The 26,642-nt window shown below is 42.6% G+C and overlaps 1 protein-coding gene across 4 annotated transcripts in view; it reads right to left on the reverse strand.

The window, feature by feature from the left end:
* The window catches only part of LOC140463807 (xylosyltransferase 2-like), a 170,527-nt gene extending 149,001 nt beyond the window's left edge, over positions 1-21,526 (reverse strand). Inside the window, exon 1 of one of the 4 annotated variants that reach the window (XM_072558148.1) lies at positions 21,500-21,526. In XM_072558148.1, the coding sequence (XP_072414249.1) occupies positions 21,500-21,523 (24 nt within the window). In that variant the 5' untranslated portion in view covers positions 21,524-21,526. Of the gene's footprint in view, positions 1-2,496; positions 2,561-19,873; positions 21,471-21,499 lie in introns of those variants that run through there. The other 3 variants (XM_072558146.1, XM_072558147.1, XM_072558149.1) reach the window with 3 other exon arrangements.
* Between the last annotated feature and the right edge of the window lie 5,116 nt (positions 21,527-26,642).

Consider the following 26,642-nt stretch of genomic DNA (forward strand, 5'->3'; position numbering starts at 1 on the left):
GATTCTGCTTGCTAAAGCTATTTCATGACCCCTTTTAGCCCGCTCGATTCCTCATTTAAGACTGGTCCTATTTTTCCGATATTCCTCCAGGGCCCATTCTGTTCTTAGCTGCCTAGACCTTCTGTATGCTTCCATTTTCCTCTTGGCTAGTCGTACTATTTCTCCTGTCATCCACAGTTCACTAATCTTGCCGTTCCTAACCTTTGCCTTCAATGGGACATGCCTATCCTGCACTATCTTTGAAAGCCTCCCACCTATCAAATGTAGACTTCCCTTCAAATAGCTATGTCCAATCCACACTTCCCAGCTCCTGCCTAATTTTGATATAATTGGCCTCGGCCAAGTTTAGTACTCTTCCCTTAGGACCACCCTCATCGTTATCTACAAGTATTCTAAAACTTACAGAATTATGGTCACTGCTCCCAAACAAATCTCCCACCACAACTTCTACCACCTGGCCTGGTTCATTCCCCAACACCAGGTGTAATATGGCCCCTCCCCTCGTCAGACTATTGACATACTGCTCTAGAAAACTCTTCCAGATCCTTCTTACTAATTCTGCCCCGTCCAGACCTCTGATGCTAAGTATACCCCAGTCAATGTTGGGTAACTTAAAATCTCCCATCACCACTACCCCTATTGCCTCTACATTTTTCCATAATCTGTTTACCTATTTGTTTTTCTGTCTCACACTCACTGTTGGGAGGCCTGTAATACAGCCCCAACAATGTAACTGCACCCTTCTTATTTCTCACTCCACCCACAATGCCTCACTACCCAAGCACTCTATCGTGTCCTCCTTTAGCACAGCCGAGACTAGTAATGCAACTCCACCACCACTTTTACTTCCCTCCCTGTCCTGTTTGAAGCAGCTATATCCTGAAACATTTAGTTGCCAATCATGCCCTTCCTTCAACCAAGTCTCTGTGATTGCAATAACGTCATACTTCCGGACACCAATCCAAGCTCCAAGTTAATCTCCCTTACCACTATACTCCTAGCATTAAAGTAGATGCATTTCAGGCCACCAGTTCTTTTGCGCTCACCTGCTCTCTGCCTATGCTTCCCCTTATTAATGCTATCTTCATAATTCTTACAGCCTCCACCTCCTGTCTACTTGTTTTCTCTTCTGGTTCCCAGCCCCCTGCCACATTAGTTTAAAACCTCCCCAACAGCAGTAACAATAAACTCCCCCAAGGACATTGGTTCCAGTCTGGTTCAGATGTAGACTGTCCATTTTGTAATAGTCCCACCTTGCCCAGAACCAGTCCCAATGTCCAACAAATCTGAAGCCCTCCCTCCTACGTCATCCCTCAAGCCATGTGGTCATTCTGTCTATTTTTTTCATTTCTACACTGGCTAGCATGTAGCACTGGTAGTAATCGCGAGATCACTACCTTTGAGGTCCTCCTCTTTAACTTCTCTCCTAGCTCCCCTGAATTCTTCTTTGAGGACCTCATCTCGATTTTTACTTATATCGTTGGTGCTTATATGCACCAAGATAACTGGCTGTTCACCCTCTCCTTTTAGGATGCTTTGCAGTTGATCGATGACATCACTGAGCTGAGGATCTGGGAGGCAACATACCATCCGGGAGCCCCTTTTTCGGCCACAGAACCATCAATCTACCCCCCCTTACAATAGAATTCCCTAAAATCATGGCCCTACGAGTCTTTTTCCCACCTTTCTGAACAGCAGTACCAGCCATGGTGCCATGATTTTGGCAACTGCTCATCTTTGTATCATCTGCAAACTTACCAAACCACTCATCTACATTTTCATCCAACTCATTTAGACATCACAAACAGCAGAGGTCCCAGTGTGGATCCCTGCAGAATACCAGTCACAGACCTCTAGCCTGAAAAATACCCTTCCACCAGCATCCTCCACCTTCTATGGGCAGTCAATTCTGAATCCAAGCAGCCAAGTTACAATTACCATGCATCTTTATCTTCTCGATGAACTAACCTTGTCAAAAGCCTTGCTAAAATCCACGTGCACAATATCCACTGCTCCAACCTCATTGATCAGCTTTGTCACCTCCTCGGAAAATTCAATCAAGTTAGTAAGGCATGACCTGCCCCACACAAAACTTACTATCCCTAATTAGGCCATGCTTTTCCAAACGCATGTAAATCCTATCCCTATGAATTCTCTTACAGCTTTCCTTGATTATCCCTATTTCCCTTTTTGAATACAGAAACAATATTAGCCAATCGCCAATCCTCAGTACCTCTCCAGTGGTTAGTGAGGATACAAAGATCTTGTTCAAGGCCTCCGCAATCTCCTAGAAAAGAATTTCTCATCTCTCTTAAATAAGTTACTATTGGCTTTTAAACTGTGTCCCTGAAAGATTGAAAGTTAGGGCAAACAGTGGGAAGCATTTATAAAGGAAAACAATCAAAACATTCAACAATATAGATTCCTTCGCAAAATCATTCAGCAAGAAAGATCCATTCAATGCTTGAAGGAGGATTTGGATGGTAAGGTTTATACCATTGCAAGCAATACGCCTGAGAACTTGAGAGTGTGTCGAAACCAGCAAAATGTCATCAAAAAGCTGATAAAAGGGGGAAAAAAATAGATTGAGAATATATTAGCCAGGATTATGAAAATAAACTGGAGAAGATTTTACGAGTTTATCAAAAAGAGGAAAGCAGCTAAGGTTAGTATTAGTCCTTCTGAGACAAAGACAGGGGAAATGCTCATGGGGCATAAGAAAACAGCAGAGACACAAATTATAAAAGGGTCATCAATTGGCTAAAAAAGCAAGTAACTTCAGGTAATAAAGAATTCATTACTAAAGAACAGGTATTGAAGAAATTTAAGAAAATAAATTCCAATGAATCCCCAGGACATAATAACTTTGGGATTCTAAAATGAGGGTGAGATAAAAAGCTAGTAGTTGTACTGGTTATGATTTTCCCAGATCTCTTGACTCCTCAAACCATCCCAGTAAATTCAAAATTAACAAATCTAAATTCAAAGCTAACAAACCGTGGGCAGCACAGTGGTTAGCACTGCTGCCTCACAGCGCCAGAGATCCGGATTCAATTCCCACCTCAGGCAACTGCCTGTGTGGAGTTTGCACATTGTCCCTGTGTCTGTGTGGGTTTCCTCCAGGTGCTCCGGTTTCCTCCCACAGTTAGGTGAATTTGCCATGCTAAGTTGCCCGTAGTAGATGAAGGGGTAAATGTAGGGGAATGGGTCTGGGTGGGTTGTTCTTCAAAGGGTCGGTGTAAGTAATCTAATCTAACTCTACTATTCAAAAAAGAAAAGTGGGAAGAGGGAACTACAAGCCAGTTGGGGTGATATATGCTGTCAGGAAACTGCTGAAATCTCTTAATAAAGGAAGAATTCATAATTCACTTTGTTAAAGTTGAAGCTCGTGGATTGATATCTGATCATACTATGATTTTCTAACAAACTATTATGAGGAATTTCTTCAAATCCCTTTTAGAAGTTCAACTACAAGCATCTGTGACATTAGAAGAAACACAAAGTAATAAAGACACAAGATTAGACTAGACTAGACTAGACTTTAGATTAGACTAGACTTACTGTGTGGAAACAGGCCCTTCGGCCCAACAAGTCCACACCGACCTGCCGAAGCGCAGCCCACCCATTCCCCTACATTTACCCCTTACCTAACACTAGGGGAAATTTAGCATGGCCAGTTCACCTGACCCTGCATATCTTTGGACTGTGGGAGGAAACCGGAGCACCTGGAGGAAACCCACGCAGACACGGGGAGAACGTGCAAACTCCACACAGTCAGTCGCCTGAGGCGGGAACTGAACCCGGGTCTCTGACGCTGTGAGGCAGCAGTGCTAACCACTATGCCACCGTGCCGCCCACAAGATGCATTCATGGTAGTTCAGTCGCACCACTTCTGGCCAAGTCCAAAACAGCATATTGCCAGCCTGGGTCGACACTTGGTGATGAAAAACAATGAGGGAAATACTTACTTGACCTCGACCTCACCAACCTATCTGCCAAAGATACATCTCTGACAGCACTGAAGAAGTGATCATTGTACGGATGCTTTGGAAACAAATTCCCAGTTTCAATTGAGCACAACCACAATCATGCTGTAGGGTACTACCATTATGCTAAACAGGATAGACTTAGAGCAGATTAAAATAAGACATTCAAGGTGTCCTGGAACAGCAACAGCAAAGACACTGTATTCAATAATTTTATAATTTAGCATATCATTCTACTCTTACCATCAAGCAAGGTACACTAGAGTCAAAGAGTCATAGAGATGTACTGCACGGAAACAGACTCTTTGGTCCAACTCATCCATGCCAACCAGATATCCCAAACCAATCTAGTCCCACCTGCTAGCACCCGGCCCATATCCCTCCAAACCGTTCCCTCCAACTCATGTACCCATCCAGATGCCTTTTAAATGTTGCAATTGTACTCGCCTCCACCACTGTCATGGTGGTGAAGAATTACTGTCCACAGTAAGTCATGTCAGAGTAAAAATCGAAAGAACTTCGGCTGCTGCAAATCAGAAACAAAAAACAGAAGTTGCTGGAAAAGCCCAGCAGGTCTAACAACATGTGAAGAGAAATCAGAGTTAACATTTTGGGTCTAGTGACCCTTCCTCAGAACCGGATCTGGTTTCTTCTCACAGATCTACTAGACCTGTTGAGGCTTTAGTAATTGGTGATCATTTTGCAGCATTTGATAGATTCTGGAAGAATTCTAATGGACTGGAAGATAGCTAATGTCACCCTGCTTTTTGAAAGGATGGAGAGAGAAAATGGGAATTCTAGGCTGCTTAGTCTGACATCAGTGATAGGGAAATACTGGATGTCAATATAAATTCATTAAAGGGAAATCATACTTGACAAATCTACTTGAAATCTTTGAGGATGTGACCAGTAGAGTGGATAAGGGTGAATCAGTCAATGTGGGGTATCTGGACTTTCAAAAGGCTTTTGACAAGGTTCCACACAAGAGATTAGTAAAGTAAAAAAAACCCTTATATTCTTTTCAGCAGTTGGCTAGTTGATGCAATATGAGACGTGAATTTCAACTTGACTTGAGGTAGTAAAACTGCTACAAATGAGTGATTAGAACACTGCAAACCACTTTTTTGAGCCTCTGATAAGACTTGAAGTTGCTGGAAAAGTCCAGCAAATCTAATAGCATCTATGAAGAGAAATCAAAGTTAACATTTTGGATTTAGTGAACCTTCCTCAGAACTGGATCTGGTTTCTTCTCACAGATCTACTAGACCTGTTGAGCTTTTCCAGCAACTTGACAACTTTAGATTTGTCAAGTATGATTTCCCTTTAATGAATTTACATTGACATCCTTCATAATTGACTCCACTATTTCCCAATCACTGATGTCAGACTAAGCGGCCTCAACCACTCTCACTGGCAGCTCATTCCATATGCGTACCACCCTGTGAAAAAAGTTGCCCCTCAGGCTCCCTTTTACTTTTTTTCCCCCTCTAACCTTAAATTGATGTTCTCTAGTCCTCGATTCCCCAACCCTGGGAAAAAGACTGAGTACATTCACCTTGTCCATGCCTCTCATGATCTTATACACTTCTCAGTCCCTATACTCAAACGAAGAGTCCTTGCTTGTCCAACTTCTCCCTATAACTCAGACACTTTAAGTCCTGGCAATATCCTTGTAAATTTCTTCTGCATTCTTTCCAGTTTAATAGCATGGTGACCAAAACTGAACACAATACTCCAAGTGTGGCCTCACCAACATATGGTACAACTGCAACATAACTTCCCAATTTCCATACTCAATGCCCTGATTGATAAGAGCTTGTGCCAAAAGCCTTCTTCACTGGTCTGTCTAGCTATGACTCCACTTTCAGAGACCAGCAATTCCAGTCGAAGCTGCTCCAACAATTATCGAGCCATCAGACTATCTAAGCTAATAAAAGAATAAAAGAATAGAAGAATAAACCACTGGCTCAGTGGGTAGCACTGCTACCTCACAGGGCCAGGGACCCAGGTTCGATTCCAGCCTCAGTGATAATGTGTGGAGTTTGCACATACTCCCAGTGTCTGCTTAGGATTCCTCCGGGTGCTCCGATTTCCTCCCACAATCCAAAGATGTGCAGGTTAGATGAACTGGCTGTGCTAAATTGCCCATAGTGTTCAGGAATATGTAAGTTAGGTGCATTAGTCAGGGGTAACTGTAGAGAATTAGGATTAAAGAATGGGTCTGGGTACATTACTCTTCAGAGGGTCGGTGTGGACTTCAAGCCTCTTTTGCCAGCACTTTTCAATCTCGCAACCTCTGCCACCTGGAACAACAAGGGCATCAGTTGCATGGAAACATGAAAGTCACGCAGCTTCTCTCCCTGGAATATTACAGGATTGCTATTGTGTAAAAGGACACAATTGAGCCCATCGTGCGAGCACTGGCTCTTAAAAAGGTTATTAACTAGTGCCAATCTCCTACATTTTTCCCCATACCACTGACATTGCAAATAATTATCCAAAACCCTCCTGAATGCATCAACTGAGCTTGCCTCTACCAAGCATTGCAATTGCAACCCTAACTATTTGCTACTATGAATGCTTTTCATCACATCACGCTAGTTTCTTTTGTATATCACTTGAAATCTATTGTTCCTGTTCCTCTTATGATCAGGAATAGCTTCTCACCTATTCTATCCAGCCCATCCAATCTCAAAAACCTTCATCAAATCTCCTCTCGGCCTTCTTCTCTCCAAGGAGAACAGTCCCAACTTCTATCACATCTGATGTCTCTCATTTTTGGAACCATTCTTGTAAATTATTCTGCAATCTCTTCAATACAGACAAAACTTTCCTATAATGCAGCACCCACAACAGTACACAATACTCCAAGTGAGGACTAACAAGTGTCTTGTACAAGTCCAACATCACCTCTTTGCTCTTTACACTATGCTTTATGAACTGCTCTTTTCACCTTTCCTGCCACCAGCACAGAAAACCCAGATCCTTCTGCCCCTTTAGAATTGTACTTCTTATTTTGTCTTTCAATTTTCTGACTGCAATGGTACATTATCTCACATTTCTCTGCATTGAATTTCATCTGCCACTTATCCGCCCACTCAACCAATGTCACTAGTTTCTTTACTGTTTCAGGATCAAAATCCCATCAGCACTGTGGGTGTCCCTACAAACTAAAGACTGCAGTGGTTCCAGAAAGAAGCTTATTACTACCTTCTCCAGGGAAATAAGGGATGGGCATTAAATTCATGACTAGCTAGCAATGCTCACATACTGTGAATGCACCGAAGAAAATTTAACTTCAAGATGCGATGGCCAAAGAGACTATGGAGTATCATCTTGGAAGCTCGTGCAACATACATAAGTGGCAGGAAATAAGAATGGAAGAGATTTCTAGTCATAGAGGTAATGAGAAGAAATTGAATATTCTATCTATATATCTAGGCTACAAAGAGCAAGCTGCCACAGCCACATTAACACCTTGGGGAATCAGGCTGGCTCGATGGCTAATGTAGATCAGCCACTAGCAAAGGTTTGCTTCCCATGTCAGGTGGGGGGGGGGGGGCTAGAATTTGCCTCCTTATTCTATCATTGTTGGAAGTTATTTCATATCGATCTTTCTTCGGATGATGATGACACATATCACCTTGATTCTTCACGAGAGAACCAGGCCTAATTCCATAGATTGCAAAAGAAAATGAAGAGAAAAACATGCCTGTTAATGAGAATATGAGAGTGTAATCTTCTACCTAAAGGACACTGCCAGTAGACTCTGGGTCAGCAGCAACTGGTGAGGTAACCAACAAAAATATTTGACCTCAATTCACCAATCTGCCTGCAGCAAAAGCACCTGTCCACGACAATACCAGTAAAAGTGACCAATTGAGAGTTCTTGCGTTTACACAGAGAATACCTGCCAGCGTATCATATCATAACCAAGCTAAATGGGATAGACTTCGAACAGATCTAGCAACACAAAACTGGGCTTCCACAAGATATTGTGGGACAATGAAGAACTATATTCAAACTCAATCTGTAACCTCATAACTAGCAAATCCTGATTCTACCTTTGCCATTAAGCAAGAGATCAGCCCGGATTCAATGAATATTGCATGAGAGAGAAGCACCAGGTATAGTAAAAATTAAGCATCAACCTAGTGAAACTGTTACAGACCAGGCCAAACACCCTCAGACTATTTTAAGGTAGCCTAGATACTAACTTCTTCTTATTTTAAAGACAGGTGCGATGCAGCTGGTAAACCACTCGGCTTTAAGCAAAACAGAATTTATTCAAACACGACAGTTGAAACACAAACAAAAGAAAACACAAGTTAGAATAACTTCACTACTGGAAAACTTAACTGACCCGATACAACAACTTAACTAAGGAACTGTTCCAATCCAATAACAACCTATAAACACACCCCCTTGGCAAACTGAAATGCAGATTCTTACAGTCAGGAGGGAACAACTTCCAAAGGAATTTCAGAAAGTCAGTCAGGAATCATGGACTGAAGCTTGCAAACATTTCCTGGACTCCAACATCTTCTGACTGCTGCAGCTACACTAAATTTAAAAATAATCTGAACTGGGATCTCCTGCCACCATTCAATTAGATACTTCGTCACCTCTGCCTTTACAACCTCTCTTGATAAAAAAAACAAGAACAACTTAACCTTTTTAAAGTGACAGCATCATCACACTACAAAGAATGCTATTGAGACTACATGACCATAAGACACAAGAACAGAAGTAGGCTATTCAACAATCTGCTCCATCATTTAATGAGATCATAGCTGAATTGATAATCCTGAATACCACTTTGCTGTTTTTTCCCCATAGCTCCTCATTCCCTTACTGATTAAAAATGTATCTACCCTGAATATAATTAAGGTCCCAGCCTCAACAGCCTCGATGGCAAAGAATTCTATAGACTGACTACCTCAAAAGAAACTTCTCCTCATCTCTGTCTTAAAGTGAGAGATCGTGAGGTGTAAGTGCTCAGGTTCCTAAAGGTAGCAATACCGGTAAATAAGGTTGTAAAGAAGGCAATGTGGAACACTCAGTTTCATTGGCAGAGGTATAGAATACAGAAGTAGAAATATAATGATGAAACTGTTCACAACACTAGTGAGGAGGTAACAAGTAGGTTAGACCAGGGGAACCCAGTGGATGTGGTCTATCTGGACTTTCAAAAGGCCTTTGATAAGGTGCCACACGGGAGGCTGCTGAGCAAGGTGAGGGCCCATGGTGTTCGAGGTGAGCTGCTGGGATGGATTGAGGATTGGCTGTCTAACAGAAGGCAGAGAGTTGGGATAAAAGGTTCTTTTTCAGAATGGCAGCCGGTGACGAGCGGTGTCCCGCAGGGTTCGGTGCTGGGGCCACAGCTGTTCCCATTATATATTAATGATTTGGATGAGGGAACCGGGGGCATTCTAGCGAAGTTTGCCAATGATACGAAGTTAGGTGGACAGGCAGGTAGTACTGATGAAGTGGGGAGGCTACAGAAGGATCTAGACAGGTTGGGAGAGTGGTCCAGGAAATGGCTGATGGAATTTAACGTGAGCAAGTGCGAGGTCTTGCACTTTGGCAAAAAGAATAAAAGCATGGACTACTTTCTAAATGGTGAGAAACTTAATAAAGCCAAAGCACAAAGGGATCTGGGAGTGCTAGTCGAGGATTCTCTAAAGGTAAACATGCAGGTTGAGCCTGTGATTAAGAAAGCGAATGCAATGTTGTCTCTTATCTCAAGAGGGTTGGAATATAAAAGCAGAGATGTACTACTAAGACTTTATAAAGCTCTGGTTAGGCCCCATTTGGAGTACTGTGTCCAGTTTTGGTCCCCACACCTCAGGAAGGACATACTGGCCCTGGAAACGTGTCCAGCGGAGATTCACACGGATGATCCCTGGAATGACAGGTCTAGCATATGAGGAACGGCTGAGGATACTGGGATTGTATTCGTTGGAGTTTAGAAGATTAAGGGGAGATCTAATAGAGACGTACAAAATAATACATGGCTTTGAAAAGGTGGATGCTAGGAAATTGTTTCTGTTAGGCGAGGAGACTAGGACCCGTGGACACAGCCTTAGAATTAGAGGGAGTCATTTCAGAACGGAAATGCGGAGACATTTCTTCAGCCAGAGAGTGGTAGGCCTGTGGAATTCATTGCCAAGGAGTCGAGTGGAAGCCGGGACGCTAAATGTCTTCAAGGCCGAGATTGATAGGTTCTTGTTGTCTGGAGGAATTAAGGGCTACGGGGAGAACGCTGGCAAGTGGAGCTGAAATGCGCATCAGCCATGATTGAATGGCGGAGTGGACTCAATGGGCCGAATGGCCTTACTTCCACTCCTATGTCTTATGGTCTTATGGAGGCCACATCTGGAGTATTATGTGCAGTTCCGGTCACCAAATTACAAGGAGGACATTACTTCTCTGGAGACAGTACAGAGAAGATTTACTAGAATGTTACCAGTGTGAGAGAATTGTAGCTACAAGGAGAAATTGGAGAGGTTAAGTCTGTTTTTCTTGGAACAGAGAAGGCTGAAGGGTGACATGATTGAGGTGTACAAAATTGTGAGTAGAGGTACAGTAGACAAGTGGAACCTGTTTCCCTTAGCAGACAGTTCAAAACCAGTGATCACAGTTTCAAGCTGAGTCGCAAGGGTTAGAGGGAAAAATATTTTTACAGAGTATGATGGCTGTTGGAATTTGTTAGTGATGGAGACAGATGCCCTAAACTCTTTTAAAAGGTACCATCGGTGCTATAATCTGTAGAACTATGGGCCTTGTTCAGGAAAACAGGATTAGTTTTTGGGTGTCTTTGGAATGGCCCCCTTCTGTGCTGTGTAATTTCTGCGGTTCTATTTCTTTTTTTATACAGCCTCCACAGAGTGGAAATGGCCATTTGGCCCAAAACATCCACACCAATGCTCCGAAGAATATTCCATCCAGACCCATTGTCCTATTCTATTCCTGTAACCCTGCATTTCCCATGGCTAAAACACCTAATCTAAACATCCCATGGCCAATCTACTTAACTTGCACATCTTTAGACTGTGGATGGAAATTGGAGAACCTAGACATGGGGAAAACATAGAACATAGAACAATACAGCACAGAACAGGCCCTTCGGCCCACGATGTTGTGCCGAACTTCTAACCTAGATTAAGCACCCATCCATGTACCCATCCAAATGCCGCTTAAAGGTCGCCAATGATTCTGACTCTACCACTCCCACGGGCAACGCATTCCATGCCCCCATCACTCTCTGGGTAAAGAACCCACCCCTGACATCTCCCCTATACCTTCCACCCTTCACCTTAAATTTATGTCCCCTTGTAACACTCTGTTGTACCCGGGGAAAAGTTTCTGACTGTCTACTCTATCTATTCCTCTGATCATCTTATAAACCTCTATCAAGTCACCCCTCATCCTTCGCCGTTCCAACGAGAAAAGGCCGAGAACTCTAAACCTATTCTCATACGACCTACTCTCCATTCCAGGCAACATCCTGGTAAATTTCCTCTGCACCCTCTCCAAAGCTTCCACATCTTTCCTAAAGTGAGGCGACCAGAACTGCACACAGTACTCCAACTGTGACCTAACCAAAGTCCTGTACAGCTGCAACATCACTTCACGACTCTTGAATTCAATCCCTCTGCTAATGAACGATAATACTCCATAGGCCTTCTTACAAACTCTATCCACCTGAGTGGCAACTTTCAAAGATCTATGTACATAGACCCTAAGATCCCTCTGTTCCTCCACCTGACTAAGAACCCTACCATTAACCCTGTATTCCGCATTCTTATTTGTTCTTCCAAAATGGACAACCTCACACTTGGCAGGGTTGAACTCCATCTGCCACTCCTCAGCCCAGCTCTGCAACATATCTAAGTCCCTTTGCAAACGACAAATGCCCTCCTCACTATCCACAACTCCACCAATCTTTGTATCATCTGCAAATTTACTGACCCACCCTTCGACTCCCTCATCCAAGTCAATAATAAAAATTACAAACAGCAGAGGACCCAGAACTGATCCCTGCGGAACTCCACTTGTAACCGGGCTCCAGGCTGAATATTTACCATCTACTACCACTCTCTGACTTCGACCGGTTAGCCAGTTTTCTATCCAATTGGCCAAATTTCCCTCTATCCCATGCCTCCTGACTTTCCGCATAAGCCTCCCATGGGGAACCTTATCAAATGCCTTACTAAAATCCATGTACACTACATCCACTGCTCTACCCTCATCCACATGCTTGGTCACCTCCTCGAAGAATTCAATAAGACTTGTAAGGCAAGACCTACCCTTCACAAATCCGTGCTGGCTGTCCCTAATCAAGCAATGCCTTTCCAGATACTCGTAAATCCTATCCCTCAGTACCCTTTCCATTACTTTGCCTACCACAGAAGTTAGACTAACTGGCCTGTAATTCCCGGGGTTATCCCTATTCCCTTTTTTGAACAGGGGCACAACATTCGCTACTCTCCAGTCCCCTGGTACCAATCCCATTGCCAGTGAAGACGAGAAGATCATTGCCAACGGTACTGCAATTTCCTCTCTTGCTTCCCACATAATCCTAGGATATATCCCGTCAGGCCCGGGGGACTTGTCTATCTTCAAGTTGTTCAAAATGTCCAACACATCTTCCTTCCTAACAAGTATCTCTTCTCGCTTAACAGTCCGTTTCACACTCTCCTCTTCAACAATACGGTCCCTCTCGTTCGTAAATACTGAAGAGAAGTACTTGTTCAAGACCTCTCCTATCTCTTCCGACTCAATACACAGTCTCCCACTACTGTCCTTGATCGGACCTACCCTCGTTCGCGTCATTCTCAGGTTTCTCACATAAAATGCCTTGGGGTTATCCTTGATCCTATCCGCCAAGGATTTTTCATGCCCTCTCTTAGCTCTCCTAATCCCTTTCTTCAGGTCCCTTCTGGCTAACCTGTATCCCTCCACTGCTCTGTCTGAACCCTGTTTCCTCAACCTTATGTAAGCCTCCTTCTTCCTCTTTACTAGACATTCAACCTCCCTCGTCAACCAAGGCTCCCTCACACGACCATTTCTTTCCTGCCTGAGGTACATACATATCAAGGACACATCATATCCACACAGAAACGTGCAAACTCCACACAGATAGTCACCCAAGACTGGAATCAAGTAAGAGTCCCTGCATTGTAAGACAGCAGTGCTAGCCACTGAGCCACCTTGTCACTCCATATTTGCCTTCCAAGTTATCGATGTGAGCATTTTGTGATTCATGAATGACTACTGCAAAATGTATTGTAGCTATCTGTAGTCTTTCTCCATTTTAATAATATTCAGCTCCTTCCATCACATACCTCACAGGTCCCCCCATTATATTCTATTTGCCAAGTTTCACCCAGTTGCTTAACCTGTCAACATCCATATAGATATTTTTGGTGTCATCCACACCACTTGCCTTCCCACCAACTTTTGTGTTATCCACAAACCTGGCTACAGAACATTCACTTTCCTGAAAGTCATTCATATACAATGCAAACAACTGTGGTCTCAGCACTGATCCCCAAGGCATACTCCTATTTACAGGTTACCATTCTGAAAATGCCCAGCTTTTCTCCATTCTCTGACTTTATCAGCTAATCCTCTAGCCATGGTACCATAATACCCCATAACCATGCAATGTTAGCGTATAAAAGAGCCTAATGTATGGTATCTTATCAAATGCCTTCTGAAAGTCCAAATATGCCACACCAACTACTTTCACTTCAGATATCCTGCTTGCTCCTTTTTTAAAGAGTTTTAATAAATTTGTCAGGCATGATTTCCCCTTTGTGAAGCCACTCTGGCTCTGATAAATCATATTACGCAATCCTAAATGTTCAGCTATTGCATCCTTTATAATAGACTCTGGCATTTTCCCAATAACAGATATTAAACTAACAGGACTATATTTGTCTACTTTCCTTTATAAATAAAGATGTTACATTTCCAATCCTCTGGGAATTTTCCAGAAGCTAAGGATCCCTGGACGATTACTCCTGTACTCTGTAAAATCTTCTTTTAATATTCCAGAATGCATCCCATCAGGTCCAGGAGACTTATCAGTCTTTATGCTGGCATCTCATCAATTTGGAAAATTAACTAGTTATGTCCTGTATACAAAAAGCTGGATAAATTGGAACAAACCAATTACCACCCCACTCTCAATCATCATTAAAAAGCGATGGAAGGTGTCGCCAACAGTTCTATCAGCAGCTCTTGCTTAACAATAACCTGCCCATTAACACTCAATTCACATTTTCCAGGGCCACTCTGCTCCTAACTTCATTACAGTTAATTCAAACATGGACAGAACAACAGAATTTCAGAGGCTTCAACTTCGAGTCCACATCTAACCAAGCATGGCATCAAAGAGTCCTCGGAAGACTCAATGGGAATTGGGGAAATCCCTCTGGTGGATAGAGTCATACTTGGCACAAAGGAAGATGGTTGTAGTTGCTGGTCAGTCATCTCTCAACATGAATTTCTCCAGGGTATCCTTGGCCGATCTTCAGCTGTTTCATCGACGACCTTCTCTCTGTCATAAGGTCAGAAGTGAAAAATGTTTGCTGATGATTTCATAAAGTTCAGCACTATTCACAACTCCTCAGATACTGAATCAGTCCAAGCCCAAATGCAGCACAACCTGGAAAATATCCAGTTTTGTGTTGAGAGGTAGCAAGTGATAATCGTGCCACACAACTACAATGACCATCTCCAACAACGGAGAATCTAACCATCGCTTCTTGACATTCAATGGCATTACCATCACTGAATCACTCACTATCAAACATCCTGGAGTTTCCTTTAACCAGAAACTGAATTAGACTAGCCATATCAGTACTGCCGTTGCAACAGCAGTACTAAGGCTAAGAATCCTGCAGACATAAAGAGGAAAGAGAACACTGGAATTCCAATGTCAAAAAGTTTAAGTATGTTGTTGCTTTGTCTTTCACTTCAAGTGATTCAATGATCAGAACTGACCTTACTGACAGAACTGAGCTAGAGGCAATTTTGACCAATGGGAGCTAAGAGTGGTTCCAGAAAAAAATGCACGGGCTGCCTGAAAAGAACTAGCTATGTCCTTGAAGGGAAGGAAGTGATATTCTGCTTGTAAGAATGAACCACCTAAAATATTCAGTGAGTCATTGTTGTATCTACTATTGCATATGTAATTTATAGTTATGACTAATCATAACCTCCTGTTACATTATATCAATTCAGACTCACGTCATAGTAAAAGTTACAAAAAGTGTCAAGTATTTTAATTTCTTAATTTGAGGATTGTTCATCCCCAGTAGGGATTGTAAGAGTAGTAAGAGGTGGGGAGGATCTGATCATGGACAAAGGAGTAAGATACAGTTAGATACACAGGCAAGGCTAAAATACTCGACAAATACTTTATAAAAGCAAAATACAGTCAATTCTGCCATAATGCGGTAGTTCCATTCTCATGCAGAGCTGTGTTTAAGAAAATTGCATAATAGGCACACCACTTAACGGGGACGGAATTGTGTTATAACCAAATATGCTTTAAAAGTTCGCACTTTAGAAACAACGTCCCCAATTCGTCAATAGCATTATAGCAAATTTGCAATAACAAAACGTGCGTTGTAGCAGAACAGATGCTGGAAGTCTGAAATAATGAAGCAGAAAATACAAGAGAAACTCAGCACATCTGATACCATTGGTGAAAAGAGAAACAGAGTTAATGTTTGAGTCAAATATGAATTCTTCAGAACTGAAAATGATAATGTTTACTCTGTTGACAGAGACAGAGGAAGAGGAAGATCAAGTGCAACAGTTGGTGAGGATACCCAAAGCAAAAGACAAAGGGACTGCTAATCTGGATGGATATACTGATAGGAAAGGTTTAGAAGGATATGGGCCAAATGGGGCTAGGTCAGATTGGGATGTCTGATCTGCACGGATGAGTTAGACCAAAGGGTCTGTTTCCGTGCCCTATGACTTTGATGGCGGCAAAGGAGAAACTGAGATGTAAAATAGGTATAAATGGTGCAAAAAGGGAATATGGGTCAGCTCTGCTCAGAACAAAACCAACAAGGTATAAACAAGACATTGGGGGCAGGACTGCAATCAAAATGGGACTCAGAGATCATGTCCTAAAGTTGTTGAAATCAATACTGAGTCCGAAAGCCTGTAAAGGACCTAAGTGGAAAATCAGGTGTTGTTCCTTCAGCTTGTGTTGAGTTTCGACAGAACACTGCAGCAGGACCAGAATACAAGGTGTTAGTGTGTAAGCAAGATGGCTTATTGAAATAGCAAGCAACAAAAGAGTCAGGACTGTTCTTATGGATATAGTGGAGGTGGTCACCCAGTCTGCATTTGGTCTTAATGTAAAAACTTCCAAGCTCCTGCCCCTTGTTTGTGTCTTGTTGTTTTGTTCTTAACTAAATTAACCAATTTTCTCCTTTTCACTTTTATATTTCTGTTTTTAAATCACAATCTCTCCTTTATCTTTTGCTTTTGGGCACCTTCACCACCTGTTCCACTCACTTCTCCTGACAACAGCATAAAAGCCATCATTTTCCCAGCCCTTTCAGTTCAAAAGGTAAGTCATATTGGGCTAGAATGGTGAACTTTGTTTCTCTTTCCACAGATGCAACCAGACCTGCTAATTTGCTCCAACATTTTGTACTTGTACTAACAAATACTTTGCTTCAGGTACTGTGAAAGAGGATGCTCACAAAAATCTGCATTGCACAGATGGAGCAGGCAATAGACGAGGTGCAAATTGATAAATAAGACGTACTGGAAAAGCTGACAATGTTTAGAATGGATTAGTGGTGCTGGAAGAGCACAGCAGTTCAGGCAGCATCCAACGAGCAGCGATTTCGCTGCTCGTTGGATGCTGCCTGAACTGCTGTGCTCTTCCAGCACCACTAATCCAGTATTTGGTTTTCAGCATCTGCAGTCATTGTTTTTACCTTTTACAATGTTTAGAATGGATAAGCCATTTGGTCCAGATAGCTTTCAACCAAGATTGCTAAGAAAATGGGGCTGGCAATAGCAGAAAGGTTTGAAATAATAATTCAATCTTCTCTAGATATAGGGAGGTGTCAGCAGATTCGAGATCGGAAAATGTGACAGTTGTATGGAAGAAATTCTGTGAGGAAATTTTTTCAACTAGAGCTCAGTCAGTTTAACTTTGGAGCTGGGTTAAAATTTTGAATTTATAATCAGGAAAAAATAATCAATACGGACTTGAAAAGTAGTCATTTAATTAAGTATAGACAGCACGGATATGCAAAATATAGAAAGATCATAAATGATTGATGTCACTAATTTTTTAAAAATCAGAGAAGGTTGAAGAGAATGCAATGGGTGTTATTTATACGGATTTTAAGAAAGCTTTGACAAAGTAACACAAAGGTTGGTTAACAAAATGGAAGCCCATAAAGCAGAAGAATGTGTCAACTTGGATTTTCAAAAACTTAGTCAGCACAGTGGCTTGTGGTACTTGGCTGTTTTTTCTGACTGAAGTAAGGCAGACAATGGTATTCCCCGATGCTAGGACCACTGCTTATTTGATGTTAATAAATAATTTAGAATACAGAACAAAATTTAAAAATTTTATAACAATTCCAACTTGAAGATGCAGTCATGAGGATGATACCAATCGGCTACAAAAGGATACAGATGGATTGTTTGAGTGGGTTGACAGGTTGCAAATGGAATCGAATGGAGTGAATATGTGAAGTGATGTGTTTTGGCCAAAAGGAGAGAGTGAGGCAATTTAAATTAAATGGCACAGCTGTAGATGATATACAGGGAGAGACCTGAAATTTTTTTCAGTAGAAGCGTTTTTACCCAGAGAGTAGTAAATACGTGGAACTCTCCAGCACAAATGAATTGCTGAGATGAAAAGCACTGAAATGGAATCCAGCTAAACACAGGAGGAAAAGGGTGTGTGAATAGGGCTAAAATAAGAGAGGTGGGAGGAGGATTGTGTGAGCATAGCCAGTGACATAATTTGATGTTAATTACATGCCACAGAGTAGAAATTTTGAACATTGAAACCAAATGCAAGGCAGGTCATTGGGTCCTTCAAGCCTGCTTCACCAGGCAACACAGAGACAGAGATATACAGCACAGAAACAGACCTTCGGTCCAACTTATTCATGCCTACCAGATATCCCAAATTAACATAGTCCCATTTGCCCTTGGCCCATATCCCTCTAAACCCTTCTATTCATATGCCCATCCAGATGTCTTTTAAATGCTGTAATTGTACCAGCTTCCATCATTACCCCAGCAGCTCAGTCCATACACACACCACCCTTCGCGTGAAAAACTTGTCCCTTAGGTCCCTATTAAATCTTCCCCCTCTCATTATAAACCTATTTCCTCTAGTTCTGGACTCCCCCACATAAGGGAAAAGACCTTGTCTATTTACCTTATCCATGCCCTCATGATTTTATAAACCTCTGGAAGGTCACCACTCAACTTCCAATGCACCAAGGAAAACAGTCCCAGCCTATTCAGCCTCTCCCTATAGCTCAAGTCCTCCAACCCTGGCAACATCCTAGTAATCTTTTCTGAAGCCTTTCAAGTTTCACAACATCCTTTCTATAGGAGGGAGGCCAGAATTGCACACAAAATTCCAGAAGTGGCCTAAACAATGTCCTGTACAGCTGCAACATAACCAATATGATCATGGCTGATCATCTCTCAATGCCATATTCTCACTTTCTCCTCAAGGTCTTTAAAATCTAAAAACGCATCTATCTTTCTCAAACCTTTTCAATGGCCTCACTTCCACAACCTTCGGTAGAAGTGAATTCCACAGGTTCACTACCCTTGTGAGTGAAGAAACCGTCTCAGTCTCAAATCGTCTATCCTGAGTCAGTGTCCCCTGTTCTAGACTCTCCAAACAAGGGAAACATCCCCTCTTGCATCTAGTTTGGCCAACCCTGTTAAAATTGTATATGTTGCAATTAAGTACCCTCTGATCCAGATTCAGGACCCTCATTTCGTATTGAGCTACTTCACTCCCCATCTTGACAAAGAATTTTATCCAATTAAGATTATTCTTTCCTCAAGGGACCATGCACAAGGTTACTATGCCTCTCTCAGTCACCTGTTCTTTCACTAATTCCTAAAACACCATCACATGCAGAGTCCAGGAAATCCTTCTTCACAGTATCGGCCCACAAGCCCACAATGACCCTCCGAAGAGCAACCCACCCAGACCCATTCCCCGATATCTAACACTACGGCAATTTAGCATGGCCAATTCACTTAACTTGCACATTTTTGGACTGTGGGAGGAAACCGGAGCACTCGGAGGAAACCCACGCAGACACGGGGAGAATGTGCAAACTCCACACAGACAGTCGCCTGAGGCGGGAATTGAACCCGGGTCTCTGGCGCTGTGAGGCAGCAGTGCTAACCACTGTGCCACCATGCTGCCCACATGGCACAGTGCCTTCTCTTAGATTTCTACTACTGTTGGAGGCCTCTCGACAACCTCCAACAATAATAGCAAATGCTTTCAAAATCTATAATGATATAGAATATATTATCTGTTCAGTGAGAGGAAAGGCAGTGTGAGTTTGCATACATATAATCAAAACTTGGTGCTTATGCTTGTGAATTGGGATCACAATTGAGAGTCTTTCTTTAAAGAACAATGTACTTGCTTTAACTAAGATGCACTCCACAGCCAGGAATAGTCCAAACTGATACTGCAATCTCAAAATGCTAGATTAACTAATCACGGCCATTTTTTTCTGCCAGAACAAAAAATATTCTACTATTACTGACAAACACTAAAACCAAAGGGGACATCAACTAAATATCAAAAAGTGTTAACATTAATACGGAACACTGACCCAAAGGTTGTGAGTTATTATGAATAAATTGCAAGAATGAGGAAGGCTTCTTGATGGGATGAAATGCTCATAGCATGCTCCACCCTCAGTGGAAGTCATAGATTATAACTGTTGAAACTTACATGGTGCACTAAGACCATTTTATGACCGGGACTGGTATAGCATCAGGGACAAGTCTGTCACTGTATAATAGTGAGATACAATAGATGTGGGAATGGGTATATCATTCTGTAACCCATTAGGGTTTGGCTCCCATGGGTACAGAACAAGAGAGAGAGTAAGTGAGAGTGTTAACACAAGGAGAATGAGAGGAGCATTGAGGACATGATCAGCAAAAAGGTGAAAGAAATGAGAATATTAATAGTGAGAGAGAATAGCAGCAAAGGTATTAACAATAAGTAAACGAGAGTGTGAAGCAGTAGGGACATTTAACAGAAAGTGGATGAGGGCAGGGCAGGATATTAATGGGAGAGTGAACCCAGTAGTGGGATCATTAACAGTGAAAGTGGTTGCATTAGGTGAGGTTAACAGGAGAGTGGAGGCAATAGGGATGAGTGATTTCATAGTGGCGTTATTAATGGAGAGAGTGGAACGTTACTAGGGTCATTAAAAGGAAGAGTGGAGACAATCATGGGTTATTAATAGTGAGAGTACAGGCAGTAGTAGGGATATTAATGGGGAGAGTGGTGCAGTAGTGGTTTGGTGAATGGGGAAAGAGTGGGTCCAGAAGTGTTTTTTTCCAATTCACTTGTGGGATGTGGACATCGCTGGCTGGCAAACACTTATTGCCAATTCTTTGTGTAGTAGGTTGCAGTGAGCTTCCTTCTTGAACTGTGGCATTTCATGTGCTATAAGTTCACCCACAATACCCAAGTCTTCAATACTATTGCCAGAATGTTGTCAGGGCCCATAGCCTTTGCAGCGTCCAGTGCCGCAAACTTTTCTTGATATCACAGAGTGAATCGAATTAGCTGAAGACGATATCTGTTATGCTGGTGACCAGTGGAGACCGAGATGGATCATCTATTTGGTATTTGCAGTGCCTCCAGCCATTTCTTGATATCATGTGAAGTGGATCAAATTGAAAGATCTAATGGGCACTTCTGGCTGGAGATTGCTGTGAATGATGTTGGCTTCTTCCATCGTTGAGGGATAGGATATTTGTGGAGCCTCCTCCTCCAGTGAATGTTTTCTTGTCCAGCACCATTCACAATTGGATATGACAGGACTGCAGAGCTTAGAACTGATCTGATGATTGTGGGATTGCTTAACTGTCTTTCACTTCCTACTTATGCTGTTTGGCATGGAAGTAATCCTCTTTAGTAGCTTCACCAGATTGATATCTCATTTTTAGGCATTCGTGGTGCTGCTCCTCACATGCCCTCCAGCATACTTCACTGAACCAGGGTTGATTTGGTGGCTTTAACGGCAATGCCTGACCATGAGGTTGAAGATTATGTTGGAATACAATTGCTGCTGCTGTTGATGCCCAGTCTTGAGTTGCTAGATCTGTTCAAAGTCTGTTGCATTGAGCACAGTGACAGTACAATACAACAAGATGGGGGGCATTCTTAATGCAAAGACAGGACTTCATCTCCACAAGGACCATGTGGTGGTCACTCTTACCAATGCTGCCATGGACAGATGCATCCACAGCCAACAGAATGAGGTCAAGTACATTTTTCCCTCTTGCTGGTTCTCTCAACACCTGCACAGACCCAGTCGCATAGCTATGTCCTTTAGGGCCTGACCAGCTTGATCAAGAGTGCTGCTGCCAAGCCACTCTTGATGGTAAACTTGAAATCTCCCACCTAGGAGTATCCTTTACACCCTTGCCACCTTCAATGCATCCTCCAGGTGTTGTTCTTCAGCCGAGGGAGGACAGTACACGGTAACGTTTCCTTGCCCATGTTTAACCTGAAGAGATCATGGGATCCAGAGTCAATGTTGAGGCCATTTCAGAAAGCAGTTGAGTTTCAAACACATCACTATGGGTCTGCAGTAACATGCAAACCAGACAAGATGAGGATGGCAGATTTCCTTAGCTGAAGGACATGTGTGAACCAGATAGGTTTTTCCAACAATCAACAATGGTTTCACGATCATCAGTAGATTCTCAATTTCAGATATTTCTTATTGAATTCAAACTCCATCATCTCAAACATAAGATGAGTTTCTGGATTAACAGTCTAGCAATACTACCACTAGGCTCGCTAAATCAATGAGAAGAGTGGGGACAGAAGCATGTGAGAACTGGGTATGTTTGCTGATGATTGCACAACTTGTAGTCATTTGTGTCTCTCAAATATAGAAGCAGTCTGTTTCCACATGCAGCAAGACCTAGATAATGTTGAGGCTTGATTTGATAAGTTGAGAGCTACATTCGAGCCACACAAGTACAGACAATGGCCAACTCTCAAAGATTCCTCCACTCTCTGCTTGACATTCCGTGGCATTACCCTGCATTCCCCTCTAAAACATCGTAAGTTTTACCATTGACCAGACACTGTACAGGCCTCGTTACTCAGGGTACAAGAGTAGATAGAGGCTGTGATTTCTATGGCAAGTAACTCACCCCTTGAATCTCCACTGCCCGTCCACCCCTTACAAAGCAGAAATTACGAATGTAGTGGAATATGCCCCATTTGCCTGCATGAACAATGCAATGTTCGACAGACTCAACACACTCCTGGACAAAACAGCCCACTTGACTGGCATGTTATCCACCACTTTAAACACTTACTCCATCCACTGCCGCTGTCCAGTTGCAGCAACGTATACGATCTTCAAAATGCACTGCAGTAACTTACCAAACTTCACCGCAGTAACTCACCAAAGTTCTATCTTTCAAACCCACAATTTCCACCAACTGAAAGGACAAAGATACCACTCCAAGCCATCTTCTGCCTTGGAACTATATTGCCATAGCTGTTCAATTGGAGAGTTAACTAAAGGTTTTTCCCAAAATACTTAGTAATGAATGAATTACTGTCATAGTACAAGCAATATTGTTTCAAATACAGCTGCCAAATTCATTACTACCACGTTCCAACAAACACTAAATACGGTCTAACTCAGCAGTTGTTTTGAAGCAGCACATCATCCAATTTACTTCAAGCAGTACCACAGGAAAAGGGCTGAATCAATCTTTTAAGTATTAACAATATAAAAACCTAACAGTATACAATGGCAGTTCTCTTGACAGCACATCAACATCAGCCACCAATAAGCAGCACAGTATTTTATTTTAAAAGTAAATATCATTCAGTAAATCCCAAAAGGTGTTTACCACATCCATCACATCACAGCTGATGCTACTTGTTTTGACTGTTCACTGCAACAGGTCCACTGGTAAACGAGCATTACCAAGGTCTGTTAAGAGTGATGTTTGTACCCCCGTCAAATCTCTCAATCTGCAGATGCAAACTGATACTTGAGAACTGCTTTTAAAAATATTTTTAAAATGAATCTCATGCTTTTAAAAAAATTCAAAAACCACATGATTTGATGAGACTGCTATCTACCACTTGTGATCATAAAGTTTATTCTCATCACAACTCTCTGAAACCTCTGTCCTTCAATCTCAACCTTTTCCTCTCTTCTGCCCAAACTCCGAGCTGCTCTAGCAGTTATCCCAGCCATGCTCCACAGTACAATCATGGATCACCTACCATGCCCACATTCTTTGAAAGCAATTCAACCACGACTGGAGGGCAAATGACAATCAACGTGAGCTCAGAGATTACAATCCCAAACCAATCAATATCTGTCCAATAACATGTTATGAATGTGCCAAAACTTCAACAGGGAGCATAATTTAAAAATAAGAGTATGCCACATAGATCCAAGATGAGGATTTTTTTTTTTACTCAGAGGGTCATAAACCTTTGGAATTCTCAACCAGAGGGCTGTGGAAGCTCAGTCATTGAATATGTTTAAATTGATAGATTTCTAATGACCTTATGGGGATGGAGTTGTTAAAAGGCATTTAAGAGTTCGATCAGGCATAATCATACAGATTGGCAGGACCGGGCTGATAGACAGGACAATCAGTGTAGTAATCTCAGGATTGCCACCGGTGCACGGTCTAGTGAGGCGAGAAACAGAGAGTGGGTGCAGCTGAACTGATGGCTGAAGAGCTGGTGTAGGAGGGAGGGCTTCAGATATGTGGATCACTGGGATACCTTCTGGGGAAGGTGAGACTTGTACAAGGAGGATGGGCTGCATCTGAACTGGAGGAGTACCAATACTGGGGCCAGGAGGTTTGCTAGAGCACTTCAGGAGGGTTTGTACTAGTTTGGGAACTGGAGCTATGGATGAGTAGCTAGTGAACAGGCAGATACAGTGTGCAGACAGTCTGAGAAAGGATAGACAGGTGACAGGGCAAAGTTGCAGTCAGTGTGACGGGTTGAAGTGTCTATTTTAATGCAAATAGTATCAGGAATAAGGGTGACGAACTTACAGCATGGATTTTACATGGAGCTACAGTGTTGTGGCCATTACGGAGACTTGGATATCACAGGGGCAGGAATGGTTATTGGATATTCCAGGGTTTAGATGTTTCAAAAGGAATAGGGAGGGAGGTAAAAGAGGTGAGGGAGTGTCATTGCTAATCAGGGATAGTATAACAACTGCAGAAAGGGAGGTCATCGAGGAGCATTTGTCTACAGAGTCAGTATGGGTGGATGTCAGAAACAGGAAAGGAGCGGTCACTTTATTGAGAGTTTTCTATGGACCCCCAATAGCAACGGAGGAACAGATTGGGAGGCAGATCTTGGAAAGGTGCAGAAGTAACAGGGTTGTGGTCATGAGTGACTTCAACTTCCCTAATATTGTTTGGAAACTCCTTAGTGCAAATAGTCTGGACACACAATATCTGATTTTGTCAGGTGTGTCCAGGAAGGACTCCTTACTCAATATGGAGAGAGGCTAAAGTGATGACTGCAGATGCTGGAGATTCCTGATGAAGGGCTTTTGCCTGAAACGTCGATTCTCTTGCTCCTCAGCTACTGCCTGACCTGCTGTGCTCAATAAGTAGATAGGCCAATGAGAGGGGAGGCCATATTGGATTTGGTGCTTGGGAAAGAACCAGGTCAAGTGTCAGATCTCTCAGTGGGAGTACATTTCTGTGATAGCGATCACAACTTTCTGACCTTGACTATGGTCACGGAGAGGGACAAGAGCAGACGGTATGGGGAAGTATTTAATTGGGGGAGGGGGAATTACAATGCTGTTAGGCAGGAACTGTGGAGCATAACCTGGGAGCAGGTGTTCTCAGGGAAATGCATGACAGAAATGTGGAGGCTGTTTAGGGAGCACTTGCTGAGAGTGCTAGATAGGTTTGTCACAATGAGGCAAGGAAGGGATGGCAAGGTGAATGTACCTTGGATGACAAGAGATGTGGAACATCTAGTCAAGAGCAAGAAGGAAGCTTACTTAAGGATGAGGAAGCAAGGATTAGACAGGATTCTAGAGGGTTACAAGGTAGCCAGGAAGGAACTGAAGAATGGAGTTAGGAGAGATAGAAGGGACCGTGAAAAAGCCTTGGCTGGTAGGATTAAGGAAAACCCTAAAACGTTCTACACTTACGTGAGGAACAAGAGGATGACCAGAGTGAGGATAGGGACAATCAGGGACAACGGAGGCAAGTTGTGCCTGGACTCGGAGGAGATGGGGAGGTCCTCAATGAATATTTTGCTTTAGTATTCGCTAGTGAGAGAGACCTTGTCATTTGTGAAAAGAGCGTGAAACAGGCTGATACACTCAGACAGGTTTATGTTAAGAAGGAGGATGTGCTGGAAATTTTGAAAAACATGAGGTTAGACAAGTCCCCTAGGCCAGACAGGATATACCCTAGATTACTACAGTAAGTGAGGGAAAAAATTGCTGTGCCTTTGATTGGTGGGTGGCAAATGTTATTCCCTTATTCAAGAAAGGGAGTAGGGATAATCTTGGGAATTACAGTCAGTCTTACGTCAGTGGTGGGCAAATTATTGGAGAGTATTCTGAGAGACAGGATTTATGATTATTTGAAAAAGCATATTTTGATTAGAGGTAGTCAGCATGGCTTTGTGAGGGGCAGGTTATGCCTCACAAGCCTTACTGAATTCTTTGAGAATGTGACAAAACACATTGATGAAGATAGAGCAGTGGATGTAGTGTACATGGAAATATAGCAAGGTGTTTGATAAGGTTCCCTATAGTACGCTCATTCAGATAGTAAGAAGGCAGGGAAACTTGGCTGTCTGGATACAGAATTGGCTGGCCCATAGAAGACTGATGGTGGTAATAGGACGAAAGTATTCAGCCTGGAGCTCGGTGACCAGTGGTGTTCCGGAGGAACCTCTGCTTTTTGTGATCTTTATAATTGATTTGGATAAGGAAGTAGAAAGGTGGATTAGTAAGTTTGCCAATGACACAAAGGTTGGTGGAGTTGCAGATAGTGTGGAAGGCTGTTGTAGGTTGCAACAAGTCATTGACAGGATGTAGAGCCGGGCTGAGAAGTGGCAGATGGAGTTCAACCAGGAAAAGTGTGAAGTGATTCATTTTAGATGGTCGAATTTGAATGCAAATTACAGGGTTAAAAGCAATATTCTTCGCAGTGTGGAGGAAAAGAGGGATTTTGGGGTTCTACATCTATGGATCCCTCAAAGTTGCCACCCAAGTTGATACAGTTGCTAAAAAGGCATATAGTCTGTTGGCCTTCATTAGCAGGGGTATGGAGTGTTAGGGCCACAAGGTTATGCTGCAGCTCTATAAAGCCCTGGTT

The sequence above is a fragment of the Chiloscyllium punctatum genome, chromosome 39, assembly GCF_047496795.1.
Source record: "Chiloscyllium punctatum isolate Juve2018m chromosome 39, sChiPun1.3, whole genome shotgun sequence".
Classification (NCBI taxonomy): Eukaryota; Metazoa; Chordata; class Chondrichthyes; order Orectolobiformes; family Hemiscylliidae; genus Chiloscyllium; species Chiloscyllium punctatum.